The sequence below is a fragment of the Phascolarctos cinereus genome, unplaced genomic scaffold (assembly GCF_003287225.1).
Source record: "Phascolarctos cinereus isolate Bilbo 61053 unplaced genomic scaffold, phaCin_HiC Scaffold_3;HRSCAF=262, whole genome shotgun sequence".
In the NCBI taxonomy this organism is placed as follows: Eukaryota; Metazoa; Chordata; class Mammalia; order Diprotodontia; family Phascolarctidae; genus Phascolarctos; species Phascolarctos cinereus.
Genome location: NW_027555736.1, coordinates 97,774,931 through 97,790,150, shown reverse-complemented (window position 1 = coordinate 97,790,150; position 15,220 = coordinate 97,774,931). Strand labels below are relative to the sequence as shown.

At 42.8% G+C, this 15,220-nt stretch overlaps 1 protein-coding gene across 44 annotated transcripts in view; it reads left to right on the top strand.

Moving 5' to 3' along the window:
- The first annotated feature begins 11,888 nt into the window (after nucleotides 1–11,888).
- TCF7L2 (transcription factor 7 like 2) overlaps nucleotides 11,889–15,220 on the top strand; it is a 236,703-nt gene continuing 233,371 nt past the window's right edge. For 7 of the 44 annotated variants that reach the window (XM_020988046.2, XM_020988038.2, XM_020988041.2 and 4 more), the window contains exons 1-3: nucleotides 11,900–12,852; nucleotides 13,103–13,169; nucleotides 13,425–13,549. In XM_020988046.2, the coding sequence (XP_020843705.1) occupies nucleotides 12,664–12,852; nucleotides 13,103–13,169; nucleotides 13,425–13,549 (381 nt within the window). In that variant the 5' untranslated portion in view covers nucleotides 11,900–12,663. Of the gene's footprint in view, nucleotides 12,853–13,102; nucleotides 13,170–13,424; nucleotides 13,550–15,220 lie in introns of all 44 variants that reach the window. The other 37 variants (XM_020988039.2, XM_020988040.2, XM_020988069.2 and 34 more) reach the window with 16 other exon arrangements.

Below are 15,220 nucleotides of genomic sequence, written 5' to 3'. Positions count from 1 at the left end.
TGGCAAAGAATTGTAAACTAAGGGGCTGTCCATCAATTGAGAAAAGGCTGAACAAATTATGATATGTGAAGGCAACGGAATATTATGCTGTAAGAAGTGACAATTTCCCAGAGACCTGGGAAGATTTATATGAACTGATTCAGAGTGAAGTAAACAAAATGAGAACAATTTATACAATAACCATATTATAAAGAAAAGCAACTTTGAAAGACTTAAGAACTCTGTTCAATGCAAATATAAACCATGATTCCAGATGACTGGTGAACAATGCAACCCATATACTGACCTGGAGGTGACAGAATTCTATGCAAAATAAGACACATATTTTTGAACATGGCCAACTTGAGAATTTATTTTGTTTGACTATGCAAGGTTTAATTTGGTTTGTCAATAGGAAAAGGGAGAAGAGGAAGTGGGGAATGTTATTAAATTAAAAAATTCTATGAGCTGAACTTCTAAAAGGGGCTCTAAGGCACCCAAAATTATGGGGGTTTTTAGCCATTTAGCAGCAACTTTGCTCTTGAGAAAGTTGCTGGCCACCTCTGCATTGTGACTGTGACTATCCCCCTGCCTCTCCCCTCCATTTCTACTTTTCCAAACACTTTATAAACCTTGAAATAGACTGTAACTGTGAGCTGTCTCTTGGTCTGGAAGAATCTCAGATAATTGATCCCAAGGAAGCATGGTAGGGTAGAAAAAACACTGGAGTAGTCATCAGGAGATCTGTGTTCAGGTCCTGGCTCTGTCCCTTCTAAACTGTGTGACTTAGAACAACTCAATGAACTTTCGTGATTCTTAGTTTTCTTATTTGAAAAAAATGGGACTAATGTTTATCTCAGCTCTGCCTATGTCACAGGGGTAGTTTGAGACCTGAATAATATCATCCATGTAAAATAACTTCGAAAACAAATTCAAGAATTATCTATATATGGGGCAGCTAGGTGGCGCAGTGGATAGAGTGCCGGCCCTGAAGTCAGGAGTACCTGAGTTCAAATCTGGCCTCAGACCAAACACTTGACACTTACTAGCTGTGTGACCCTGGGCAAGTCATTTAACCCCAATTGCCTTAAAAAAAAAGAATTATCTATATACATGTCATTCTTCAAAACATTTATCCATATATATTATATAAAGTTGTTATATAATATATATCATATTTCCAGAATTATGATATATTCCATACTTCCATGGATGCTATGTTTCAGCCAAATTGGCCTACTCATAACACATTTTATCTTCTATCTCTCTGCCTTTACACAGGCTGCCCCCTACCAACTCACCAGCCCAATCCTGGGAATATACTGCTTCTTTGTTTCTACCTCTTAGAATCCCAATTCCCTAGGTTCCTTAAAGCTCAGATGAAATGCCACTTTCTATATGAGGCCATTCCTGATGTCTCTTGCTACTAATACCGCCTCCCATCACCACCCAAAAACTTCATATTTCCCTTGTATCTAATTTGTGTTTACTTATATTGGTCGGTGTCGTTTCCCCCAATAGAATGAGAGCTCCTTAAAGCCGGGGACAATTTAGTTTTTGTTTGAGCATCTATCTAGCAGAGTACATGATACACACAAGGTGCTAAACAAATTTATGCTGATTGATTGATGCTTCACAGATATATTACATCCCTGGAAGAATACTAATGGATTTTTGTGTGAGGGAGCAGTTTGTGACTGTTGAAAATCTGGGCTTAGCTATCTGCAAAATATGTCAAAGATAAATATAATGATGGATCAGCTCAATGGGTACATCTAAGGGGTTGCTATTATTATTGTTGATGTTATTTTAAAACTCTCAATGGGAGTCCTCTGGCTGACTGCAGTTTCTGTGTCCTGGCAAACTGAAAATAAATAAGGAAAAAGACATTATTTATATGGTATAAGCTCCTAAACTTATGGCTCTTTTTTTTTCCTTAAAAGGTTATATAGCATATTAGTCAACAGGGACAGAGGTTCTCCAGAACACAGACCCTTGCTGTCATAGAGTCCATTTCCACCTGACCAAATATTCTGGCTTCTGTGGAAAATGTCTAGGGAAAAGATCCATATAGAGCTAGCTCTTATGTATAAAAATTCAACAGAACTTTGAAGTATTATTGACTTTCTGTTGCATAAGGACTTTCTAGAATGTCTAAGAAGTTAGATGGGTTTGGTAAAACAGTGGTGTTTCTTTCCGAATGAGGTCTTCAAGATGAGTGTCCATTTGCAGGGTTACTAATGAGATTATAGAAGTCAAAATAGGTCCATCTAGAACAGAGATCTGATGAAACAAAGAGTTATGATGGAGAAGAAACTAAAGGAATAAGCATTTTTAAGCACCTACTGTGTACTAAGCACTAGGCTGAGCACTTTACGAATATCTTATTGAGTCTCACACAACCCTGTGAGCAAGAGGCTATTATTATCCTCATTTTACAGCTGAGGAAACTGAAGCAGGTGGAGGGTGACTTGGTCAGGGTCACACAGCTAGTAAGTGTCCAGGGTGAGATTTGAACTCAGGTCTTCCAGACCCCAGGTCTAGGACTCTATATACACCATGCCACCTAGCTGCCTCAGGTGAGGGAGTTAGGGGGAATGATCTAGACAGCTAAAGGGTTAGGAGAGATAACAGGTATACACCTCTCAAAGAATCCTCTGCCTGATAGGGTTGGTGGGAGGTTTGAAAGTGATAAGTAGGTGAATTTTAGGTTGAACTGGTGCTTGGGTTAAATTGATCTTTGCTTGATGGGAAGAATGTTCATATTACTCTTAATCTGAAGTTCCTTTTCCTTCTTTCCCATGATTTGGGGAGAAGGGATTAGTGACATGAGTCACTGATGGAGTCAGACCCTCTGATCTTATACAGGTGAAATACCTGGACCCAGACAGATATATGTAGCTATTCTTGATTGGGCAAGGGTCTGGTGACAATTTTTAAACATTAAGATAAACCTAGGAAGCTGGAAGCTGGGTGGAATCACTCTTGATGTGAAGTGAATCTTGGAAGAAAAAAAATCTGGTGGGAAGTTGGGAGAAACAAAGACATGATGGTGGCCTCTCCTGACTCAACATGGTCACCATGCCAGGTGCTACAGGGACCAATCCCATTGCAGGGTTCACAGAGAACTATGTAGGCAGACTCAATAAATTTATAAGCAACCCAGATTATTATATTATATTACATAGACTACTTTTAGGCACTTCTCTTTTTCTTTACTTTCATATTATACCCAATATTAAGAACATCTAAGGCGTCTAATGGCACTGAACCTCCACAGATTGGGAGCTCCTTGAGGGACTAACCTCTTTTTTTACTCTCAGTGCTTAACATGATGCCTGGCACATAGTAAGTGCTTAATAAATGCTTATTGCTTGACTAAAAGATCCCTCTGCTCTGGATCCAGGCCCCTGGTCAGTCCACAGAGAGTGGGGGCGTTGGGCCTCTAATGAGATTGGGGCTAGACTCCTTATTCTCACGATATTTGCCTTGACCCTTGTGACCCAGAGACAAATTATTTAAAGCTTTGATTTTGGCTTATGTCTGGGTCTCCCCAAAGGGGAAGTAGAAAAATGCTCAAGATATAATGTAAAACAGGTATGGCACATTTATTTCCTATGTATATGCATGAAAGAAATGATAATATACACAAAAGATTTTGACTATGGGTTGACACAACAATTTAAAATATGATTCAGTAGCTTATAAATATTATTCTGTTCTCTGAGGAGGCTGATATCTCATTGGAACATAAAGCAGTTTTAGGAATTGTTGAATAGACATTGTTACATTTCAACTAGGTTCTGCACTGTCCAACCATCTCTTAGCCCATGTCTTATGGTAAAATGGAAAGGCTTCCACACAGAGTCGGAGGCAGTCAGAGCCCAGGTGCAAGCTCATCTAATTGAATCCATGCTCCAGTGAAACAGCTGAAAATCATCACTTGCTCCTCTGCACCCTTAACGGAAGTAGCATAAAGTATTACTTTCTATATGGTGGAACTATTTGTCCTTTTAATTGACAAAGATCTCTCTCTGCCCAGCACTGTCACAGGATTGGGGGGAGGAGAGGCCCAAAAGACTGCCCTGGGTTTTCTGTATCCTCCCAAAAGGGCAAATGATATCAGCACTCAGCCACCACATGGCCAGAAATAGCCAGAAAGTTCATCATCCCTGACATGTCCAAAACAAGGTGTACATATCCAGTCACTCTGAAGCAGTTAGGTAATATTTGCCCATGCGCTGTACAACCTACATAATGTATGTATGAATTGACTCTTCCCAGTGACTAAACCACTGAAGAAATGCAGTTCGACAAGATATCTTACTGGCAGAAGAAATAAAGGATGGAGGGATTTGATACCTAGATGAATTAACTTGGAAGCAAAAGAGCCATCTGCCCCAGGTCTTCAAGTTTAAGTGGCCTTAAGACTATGCTTAAGTGTGTGGGAGTGAAGAGGCAGTGATTCTAACTGGGCATTCCCCCTCCAGGTTTCCCTTCACTTTTCCCTTCTCTCTAGTCACACTCCAGTTCACTTTGCACACTGGTCAAGTCTTCTTGGGGATGGGCAGTTCTATGCATTACCTTCTTAGACTTACCACACACAGCCTGATCTTTGGTTAAAGGGCCAGAGGAACAGGAACCCTAGAGGGGGAGACTTCGGACAAAGCTGAGGGGAGGATAGAAACCTCAAAGCCATGACTCTAAGGTGTAGATATGGGCGGGGAAACAGATAGTTAACTAGCAGCCCATGATCAATGGGCTTTCTGCCAATTATGGGGGTGGGGACAAGCTTCTATTTTTTTCTCTGTAGCAAACACCGTCTCCATGTCTCACCTTATTGCCTGCTGATGCTGCTCTGTACCACCATGCGTTACAACCCCAGTCAAATGGTTTTTGCCCCTGAATTTCCTTTTACAGATCTCAAAGCCAGTGTGTTCCAGAAATCGATTGTAATGGTTCTTGAGACTGATGTTTCCTCAAACATTTCCATCTGTTTAATCATTCCTAGAGTAGGTGGAATAGCATTACTTCCAATGCTGGCATCAAAGTCTCTTCTCCTCCCCACTCTTCCCCTGCCTCTTCCCTCCCCACCCTGCCCCTCTCCATCTCCTCCCCATCCCCTCCCCAAAGCAGCTTCACTAAGCACTCATCCCTGGCGCTGCTCAGGCGTCAGGATATTTGCATGGAGATCCTGCCCTAGTTGTCATGATGATAGCATTATATCCATGCCTTGGCATTTGGAATAGTTTCCAAATTGCCTTGAGGAACTGGACCCTCACTCACGGAGATTGGGATCAAGTCAGGTTAGCTTCTCTGGCCTCAATCCACTATGTTGTTCCAGGGTCCAAACTATTCTTAGTCTATTCCCAAGTACAGTGTACTCTCAGTATACATGGGTGCTGTGGTGTCAGGGGTTTAGGGAACAGAGCAGTGCTCAGAATCATTATTATTATTGCTAACTAATATATAGTACTTCAAAGCTTATAAAGTATTACACATACATCATTTCATTTGAGTCTCACAACAACTAAGGTAGTAATACTGCAGGCACTATTATCTTCATTTTACAAAAAAGGAAACTGAGGCTCAGAGAGGTTAAGATACTTGCCCAAGGTCACACAGCTAGTGTCAGTAAACTGTGGATGCAGCCGAATATTACAGGTTAGAAAGCTCAGAACCTGGATGTCGTGCTTTCAGCTATTTTTATATTATAGGGCAGACACCAGGGCAGTGCCAAGGACCACATCTTCTTATTTGAGACAAATGTAGTTTCTGTTTTGTGTTCTAGTAGCTATGGACGCTGGCCAGTCTGGGCCTGGACGTTGCCCTCATAGGCGGATTCCCTGTCATCTTTCCCCTTCCTCCTCCCTTTCTTCCTGATTTTCTGTTCAGAAGCAAAAGAGGGTTGGGGAACAGGGAGTCCTAGGGTTATTCTGACTGCTCCTGAATGTATGAGCAGATCCGTTTGCAGAGTCAATAAGAGAGACCAAGAGAGTGTGAGTCAGGTTAGGGCTTCAGAGCATCCCTGCTTTGTGGCTCAGCCTTTTGTGGATTTGCACCCTTCAGAGGCAGGGCAAAGACGGAGTGAGCACCCCAGCACCGAGACAAGAAAAAACTCATTTCTCAATGTGAAAGAATCACTGGCATAGGCACCTGTACTTGCTGTGGGATTTTGGGTCATTACTACCTCGCAGTCTCAGCATCCCTGGAACCTTTAAGAAATAACTATTAATTCCCTTCTGCTCTGTGTATTTACAGTGTGCCCTTAGGCTACAAAGAAACCAGATTTGCTGAGGATGACAATCAACTCACAGCCTCTCCACCATTGCTAGAGGCTGTTGTCTACACCAGACTCCAAACTCACTTCTGGGCCCCTGAACTCACTCATTTACCTTTGTTCTCTTTTACTGTCCAGGTGAGGATTTCATTAGGAAGCATGAAGAACAGCCCATCTATACCAGTGGAATGTGTTAAATCAGTTGGGATTTTGAAGAGGGGGAGGGGTGCTGTTCTAACTAAACTCCAAGTGACTTGCATAAACACTGGCATTACCACCCTAAGCAGAAACCCAGTCTTGAAGCTGCAGTCATTCTTCTCAAGGGAAACCCCAGCCAGCATATTTACAGCCTTTAAACAGAAAAATTTCCTCCCATCCTTCTCCTTACCTGACCAAGGCTTTGTGGGTTAGTCCATACAGTGGTCACATAAATAACTGCCAAAATGGAAGACATTTTCTGATCCCTAAATTTCACCTGTCTTTGAGAGTCTTCTTTTTGGGGCCTCGACTGCCCTCTCAGCCTAAGGCTGTCTGACCTCTCCCTGACTTCAATGCACAGTGATAGATCACAGATTTTAGAACTAGAAGAAACTTTGTCGGTGATCTGATGTAAAATTTCATTTTGGGGAGGGCAAAACTGGGGCTCAGAGGTTAAATACTTGCCAAAGGTCATTCAGCTAGTAAGTGACAAAGCCAGGATTTGAATTCCAATTCTTTGACTCCAAAGCCAGAACTTTTCCCACCGTACCACGATGTCAGGCTTTCGGTGCTGACCTTGACTTGATTTGACTTGATTTTTTGAGTCTTAAGGGAATCAAGTATATACATGGTAGACCTTGGAAATAAGGGTATCCTATAATTTTGGAATGTGGCTATGTTGATATAAAGTAACTTCAGCAAAAACCTTGGGCATTTTTAATATGTTATACACACACATATATGTAAAATTCTAAATCTCTCTTTAAACCTCTCTTGCTGCCCCACGTATCACCCCTTTCTCTACCTTTTCCTCCCCTCCTTCAGAAACATTTAGACCTCCCCCATGGCAAGGGCCATCAGGAAGCCTGTGGATGCTATAGTGAGGGTGCACAAATAATTCAGAATAAAGCAGCCCAATTCGTGTAGACTGGCATTAGGATAAGTATATCTTAAGAAAGTTCTTATTCAGACTTGGCTTCAGGCAATAAAACGTCATAGACGTATAACTGTAGCAAGAGAAATTTCTAGGGAGCAAATTAGGCTGAAAACATCTTCTAGAGACAGCTAGAAAGGAATCACACACCACCCGAAAATAAGGAAAGTTATGCAGTAAATGTTTCATTTATTGGCCTTCTTCCATTACTATTAGGGTTAAAAGACATCTTGTCAATAAGAAAGGTATATTTATGGAGGACTGATGTATTTCAGAAAGCGGCTTCTTGTCATATATGCCTATAGCAGTAGCTATCAGCTTATGAAGGCAGGTGATGAAACTCTGTACAAATCCATACATCTACCCATTAACCCTTGGATCATCAGGCATCATTGTCACTTCATTATCAGGACCTTTTATTAGCTTAAGCAAGGTGATCAAGCCATGCACATCCAGGAAGTACCAGAACAGAACTGTGTTTCCTTAGGGTTTAGAGAAGTGAGTGGATGTCTTTCCAAATCCCCGAGGAGCTAGTGAAGAGCACACCATAGGATCAGGGAGGTTGGGTACTCTTTACCACCCCCCCACTTCTATTTCCAAATGAAAATGGAAAGCATCCTAGGATCATCAGTAAGGTCTCTGGGCATCTCAGTGTCCTTACCTGAGGTGAGAGGACACTAGTATTCCAAGACCAAGCAAACGGAAGATAAAGCCAAAAAGAAGCTTTCAGAATGAAACAATAAATTAGGGTTTTAAAGATTTCCCTTTTCTCTAGTTTTCTTATGTTTTCTGGATTCTCTCACTATCCCTCCAGTTTTGCTGTCAATAAACATTTATTAAGCACCTACTATGTAACACACACAGTGCTAAGCTCAGCCAGGCAAAAAAATCCAAGCTTGACTTATGGCAGGCACTATACAATTTACAGTTGGGTTCTTTAAGGGAAATCTACATATGTATGTAATATATGTATATATACACATACAACACATATATACATATGTGTTGTGTATGTACATATGCATATATATTTAAAATGTGCACATGTGTATTTATTGAGTGGAATTTAATGGACTCTTCCTTAGCAATTAGCCCCTCTGAATATGGCTGTCAACATGTATTCCCTTCCTCTGGTGGATGGGTGTGGTGTATTGTTATTTTTAAAATAACCAGTCAAGCTTCTACTGCAGTTCATCCCTGTGCTAGCAGGCTCTAAGCTGTCTTAGCACAGTTGCGATGTCCTCTGAGAACATGGCAAGCATGAATTGAATTGAATTGACAACCAACTGACTTCTATATAGACCACGATGCTCAAGGAGACTGACCTCATTGTAGCTGATCCACTGGTATCATTTTAAGGCCCTTAGAGGCTTACTTTCTAGCCGCTTGCTGATTTTTATTGTTATAGCTATTTTAACGGGAACAAAGCCTTTCAATCATCCAATAGAGATCAAGCTAGACATGCTAGTATCCCTGAGAGAGGGAATACAGACTGAAATTTAGGCTAAAGTGTAAATGTTTCCTACCAAATCTATTTCTAAGTTCAGATTCTGCTGAGAAGAGGTCAGAGGGGAGGAGAGACCACTCAGGCTCTGAGCCCTTGAAGGGTCAGTGGGAAAGGTATGAAACAAAGTCAGGAGTCCTTTCACCTACTTTGGAATTTTACCTAGGCCTTGTGTCACTTCAGGCCTGGCTACAGCTACTCCCTTGCACCATTTGAGAAAAATGCTCCCAAAGCAGGCTGCTTCATAGGCTAGTGGGACCAGTGAATGTGAGGGAACACTACCCTTCTCATGGAACATTTAGCTATGGCACTACAAGCCTGATTTCTATGGGAAAGACAATTTGTCCCATTGCTATATGAGATAGACCCACTGAAGTTTCCTTTACACTCTGATTGTCTGTACAAGGCCACTAGTTCTGAAGATCAGAATTCATCAGTGCCTCTAGAAGGGTAGCCTCAACATCTGGCTTCATACCACTTTACTCTTGAAAATTTTAAACCAACCCTATAAAGCCAACATCCATATTACTGGTGGGCCTGACTCCATTACATGACTGGCTCTTACGAGTTGCAAAAAAAAAAATTCTTTATCAAGGCATCAATGAGGCTTTTCTAGCTAACCTGTATTATTGGTCCTTTAAGATCTCTCTTGCCATTTTTGAGCATTTTATGGTATTCAATTTATTAAATTAAATGTGGCATGTGTGCTAAAATAGAATAACTTAACTGCTTAATTAGATCATAGTTTTAAAAAGAAGGCAAGGTGCAAAAAATTCACTTTTGGAAGAGAAAAAGTAAGAGCAAACCCAAATGCATAAAGTTATTAACTGATGATTGCAGAATTGCTGTGGAATTTGGCAAAAATGCTTGCCAGGGTTTAAGAATACTGATATCTTTGAAAAGCTGAATTCTGTGCCATTTGGCCAGCTTCTGCTAACATAGGCAGGACTATAAAGGAAATAAGAAAACTTGTTTTCTGACTCAATTCAGAGCAGGGGCAAAAGAAAATGGAAACAGAAAATAAACCCAGAAGACAAATAAATTGCTCTAAAATTAAGTTACTACAAAAATGTTGCTGTGCAGGTAAACATCCTTTTAAAATAGAGCCTTGGGGAAGTAGGCAGCTGACATACAAAGCACATCGAGGCAATAGGTGACAATTAGCAAGTGCGCATAGCTACAGTCTTTCCACCAAAAGTCTACAACTAAAAGGAACTTAGTCAAAAGGCCCAAATAAAAAGAACTGGTAAATCCATTTGTACGTGGATTTAGCAGTGGAGTATTTCATTCTTCTTGTTTTTACTTGGTGTCTTGAAATAATCCCCTTTCTGTCTCCATCCTCGCACTTAGACATTGTTCACAGCCTTATTTATTTATGAAGTCTGAAGGTTAGTCCCTACCTGCTGAGACTAATTAGCCCTGTTCTTTGTATCCTATGCAATCCTGTCTGATTAAATGTACACATTTGTTTTACTTCTTTTTATGCTTCCTTTCACTCTTTCTGCTTTTCTGATTAATATTAAAGTTGTTAAGTTACAGTGGTTCCTTCCACCTCCCCCCCAACTCCCATTTTTATTTTGCCTGCATCTTTGCCTTTCTTGTGCAAATGTGGTGGTGAAAATTTCAAGGGCTTGAGAATTTATGTTAGCCTTGTCAGTCTTTGCATTATGATTTTCAGTCCTCTGCTTTTAGAAAGCATAACCTATAAGACCGTTTTGCTGAAGCCCCCAAATTCCCTGAATATTAGGTGACATATTGTCTTTTTTTGGCACACCCTGGGCGCTGAATATGGCCTTCTCCATAGAGCAGCAACTTAGATTTCTTGGGAAATGTTTGGATTATTTAGTGCAGCATGACTCTCTTCCCAATATCTATTAGACAATTGGCTAATTCCTGCTGAATTTACTGCCTGACCCCCTTTGTCTTCTTCGAAGTTAAAGTTTCCAGTGCACTCTTCCATTGTCATAATTGGGCATTTGGTGGAAGATCAATGTGCTTGCCCTATCTCCACCTACCTCTTGGATACTGCCTTAAAAACAGTAACAAACATCTTCAAATTTCCACTTATCAAAACCCCTGTTTTAGAACTAAAATAATTTAGTTGTCTCAGTTTGCTGTTTTCTTTCTACAGTCATTGACCTACATCTGATCACTTGTTTGCCTCCTTTAGTGATTTAATTCAAGACCCCCTAGGAAGGAGGCTGAAGTCCCACAGGATCCAGAGGCGTGTAACTTTGCTTTTCTCTAGGGGAGCCCACACCCAAACTTTTCACCTCCAGAACCAAGAAGGACTTTGGATCCCACATTAGGATCCCACATTACCAACCACTCCCACAAATATGTTGATTTCAAATGTTTTCCATCTACTACTTAAAACAGTGCACATCCACAAGATATAGACACTTAAACCACTTATTTTCTTTTTTCTCTGACTTAAATCTCAGAAGTGTCTGGTGACCGATTTTTTTTAAAGTGATCTTTGCAAACATATCTTTATGGGACAGTTTTAAATTGAGGAATGACTGAATATTGTTATAACTCCCCCACTTCTTTTTAAAGAAGAAAAATCTTGTTTTGGTTAAAATTTTTTTTAATCGAGACTGCCAAGCTACTGAAATGAAAACATTTTCCAGGAATTCTATTTTCTCTATGCATGTTCAAAAGTTAAGGACTATTTCTCCGCCCCCCCCCCATCTGCACACTGCTGATTTGCTCCACCTAAAGGTTAGTGCATCCACTGCTGGAGCAAGCATAAAATATTTTCCTTTCCCTAATTCCACTCCCTGCCTCCCTCCTCCGCGTACTTTTTCCTTCCTAACTCAATTCTAAAGTGCACTTTTGTTTGGGTCCTCCCCCCCAGTGGGGTCTCCTAGGCCCTACCCGGGCTCCCACTCCTAACTCAGTTGCCAGACCCCCTTTCTCCTCCTCTCCTAATTTGCATAGTCTTCCTAAAACCATTCCTTTCCCCCTTTACACTTACACATACTCTCGGCCTCTCACACTCATTCCTCGTCCGTCTTTCCCTGTCCCTCCCTCTCTCCTTCTCCTCTCCTCCCTCCCTCTTTCGCTTTCTCCTTTTTCCAGTCCCCTATCTCTCTTTCTCTCTCTCCCTCTTTCCCTCCCTCCCTTCCTCTTGGTTGCCAGAAAGGATCATTGTTAGTTTCTCTAGCTCTTTCCCCCTCCCAGCGCTGTTTATTTATGCACACGTAACCCGGCTTGGCCCCGCCCCCTCCTGCATCTCATTAAGGGGCTAGTGTGTTTCTCTCTCCCTGTCAATAATCTAGGCTCCCAGACTTCTCCGTTTCTCCGGATTTCGATCCCCCTTTTTCTATCTGTCAATCAGCGCCGCCTTTGAACTGAAAAGCTCTCAGTCTAACTTCAACTCACTCAAATCCGAGCGGCACGAGCTCCTTCTATATCTACGGCTCCCCCCCCTCCCTTTTGCTCTTTATATCTGACTTCTTGTTGTTGTTGGTGTGTTTTTTTACCCCCTTTTTTATTTATTATTTTTTTTGCACATTGATCGGATCCTTGGGAGAGAGAGAAAAAAGGAACCCAAACTCACGCGTGCAGAAGAAGAGATTCCCCCCTCCCCCCTCCCTCTTTTCCCCTCCCCAGGAGAAAAAGACCCCAAATCAAAAACTTCACCTTGGACTCTTCTTTTTCTTGCAATTTTTTTTTGGGCAAAACTTTTTTTTGTGATTTTTACCCCCGTTTTTCCCCCCTTTATTTTTCTTCCAAAATTGCTGCTGGTGGGTGAAAAAAAAAATGCCGCAGCTGAACGGCGGTGGAGGAGATGACCTAGGCGCCAACGATGAGCTGATCTCCTTCAAAGACGAAGGGGAGCAGGAGGAAAAAATCTCGGAGAACTCCTCGGCCGAGAGGGATTTAGCTGATGTCAAATCGTCCCTAGTCAATGAATCAGAAACGAATCAAAACAGCTCCTCAGATTCCGAGGTAAGGCGAACCCCTCGGGCTGGTGGGGTTTAATCTGTTTCCTTGGCTTGGCAAATGTTTAAAAAAAATGGATGGGGGGGTCAGTAGAGTTGATTGCATCGCTCTGGTTGCTATGTTTGTGGGTTTCTTCCATTGCAAAAACTTGTAACACTTTTTTTCTCTCCCCTTTTAATACCCCCCCATTTGTTCTCTCCCCCTCTGCTCTCCGTTCTATTATTCCTCGCCCTCCCCACCAACACCCATTCGAAAGGCGGAAAGACGGCCCCCGCCTCGATCCGAAAGTTTCAGAGATAAATCCAGAGAAAGTTTAGAAGAAGGTGAGTAACTTCCAAATCAGTGAAATTACCCCCAAAGCAATCTCTTCCCTTCCCCTTTCCCTCCTCCTCCCTCCCACCAAGAATCCCCCCTTCTTGAACCCAAGTCCTATTTTGCAGAACTCGCTGGCTGCCTTGATCCAGCTGTGCGCTGGTCCAGCTGTGTAGCCGTGCAACTTTGGGACACTTTCTAAAAAGTTTTCTCTCCTTTTTTTCTGTCCTCCCTGTTCCCTTTCTCTCGCTCCCCCGCCATGTTAGCCGCGAAGAGGCAAGATGGAGGGTTGTTTAAGGGGCCACCGTACCCTGGTTATCCCTTCATTATGATACCCGACTTGACTAGCCCGTACCTCCCCAACGGATCCCTCTCTCCGACGGCAAGAACAGTAAGTGACATTTTTATTCTTGTAAATTCCCTCCCTCCTCCTTCGCTTTAGAGTCACGACCCCGAAGGGTCCCTGCATGTAGCCCCTTCTCTTCCTTTCCCTCCCCCTCCCTCCTCCTTCTCTCCCCTCCTTTCTCCTCCCCTCCCCTCCTCTCCCCTCCCCTTCACCAGCTATTGCAAGGCTGCCAGAAACTTTCCAAACTTTTCTGCCTTTTGTGGACTGGGATTTGTTTGCTCTTCGCCATGTTGTTGCTTTCAGTTTGGTGCCTCGTTTGTTTTTGAAACCTTCCTTTCAAAGCAAGGCTTAAAAAAAATAAGATCAGTAACTTTTGCGCTCTGATTTTGTGTGTGTGTGTGTGTGTGTTATTTTTCCTTGGGAAGATTGCTGTTATCACTGTCTGGCTCTCCTCTCTCTCTCTCTCTCTCTCTCTCTCTCTCTCTCTCTCTCTCTCTCTCTCTCTCTCTCTCTCTCTCTCTCTCTCTCTCTCTCTGTGTCTCTGCTTTCTGGTCTTTCCCCGTTTAACCATTTCGCTGCTGCAGAAAGCCCTCTGGTGACTGATACAGCGTAACTGACAAACTGAGTTGGTTGCTAGATAGTATCTTTCCTATTAGGCAATGGACTTTTGAAAAGGAGAGCCCCATGCGCTAGAAGGAGACCTTGGCTTTCTCTGAAGGATTTCTATTTATTTATCCTCACGAGTATTGTTAGTATTACTCCTTCCCCCCCTCCCTCCCCCAGCACCTCCTCCCTCTTCCCTTGCAAGGTCAGGCTTCATCGACTTGTCTCTGCAAACTTGGTGGCCCTGAGGCAGCTTGCTGACTCTTGGCTCCGCTTTCCAACCTCAGGGCCGAGGGAAGCACTGCCACAGTGGGCCGGCAGCGCAGAGTAGAAGGGAACTTGGCATCGCCCTGTGCCTCCTGTCCCCTCATGCCGTGCGGCTGTGGGGGTCGAGGTGGGAGGCCGGGGTGAGGATGGGGGTGGGGGAGCCTTGCTGATTGCGTTGTGTGCTGCTTGTTTTGTCTCCTCTCGGGGACTTAAGGAAAGTCAAAATACTTCGAGTTTTTTTTTTTTAATGATACAACAGAGAAAAGCCTAGAAAGATCCCCTTGGTGACTGAGGCGGGGCAGTGAGGTTCAGTGCTAGAGAGTGCTGAATAAGGATCCTACTCAACTTTGGGGACACGAGGAAGGAAGAGCCGGGCTTCGCGGTGCCTTCTGTCAGCTTCCTGCAGCGTGCATACACTCCCACCCGATCTCCTGCGATGCCACTGACATTTTTGTTTTTAAGAGTAGTTTTCACCCCCTCCTTCATCCTTGCCTACTTTTCTGTCTTCCTCTTCTTCCTCCCTTCCCTCCCCCTAAAAAAAAAATCTCACCCCACCCGGGGCCTGGCTTGCCAACCCCCTGGAGAGAACAAAACGTTAGTACTTGTTTGTGAATGGCTCTCCCCGGCTTGTTTCACCTTCTCCGGGTCGCCTAGCTTCCTACCCCCACCCTCCACCCCCCACCCCGTGCCTGTGTTATTTACACATTTTTTTTTAACTGGAGATAGCAGTTTGAAATAATACATCCACTGTTTAGCAGCCATGGAATCGGTGTTAATGGCCGAGGTCTTGCATAAATTGAATCTATCATCTACAAGTGTTTTATAACATTAAAATATTAACCATCA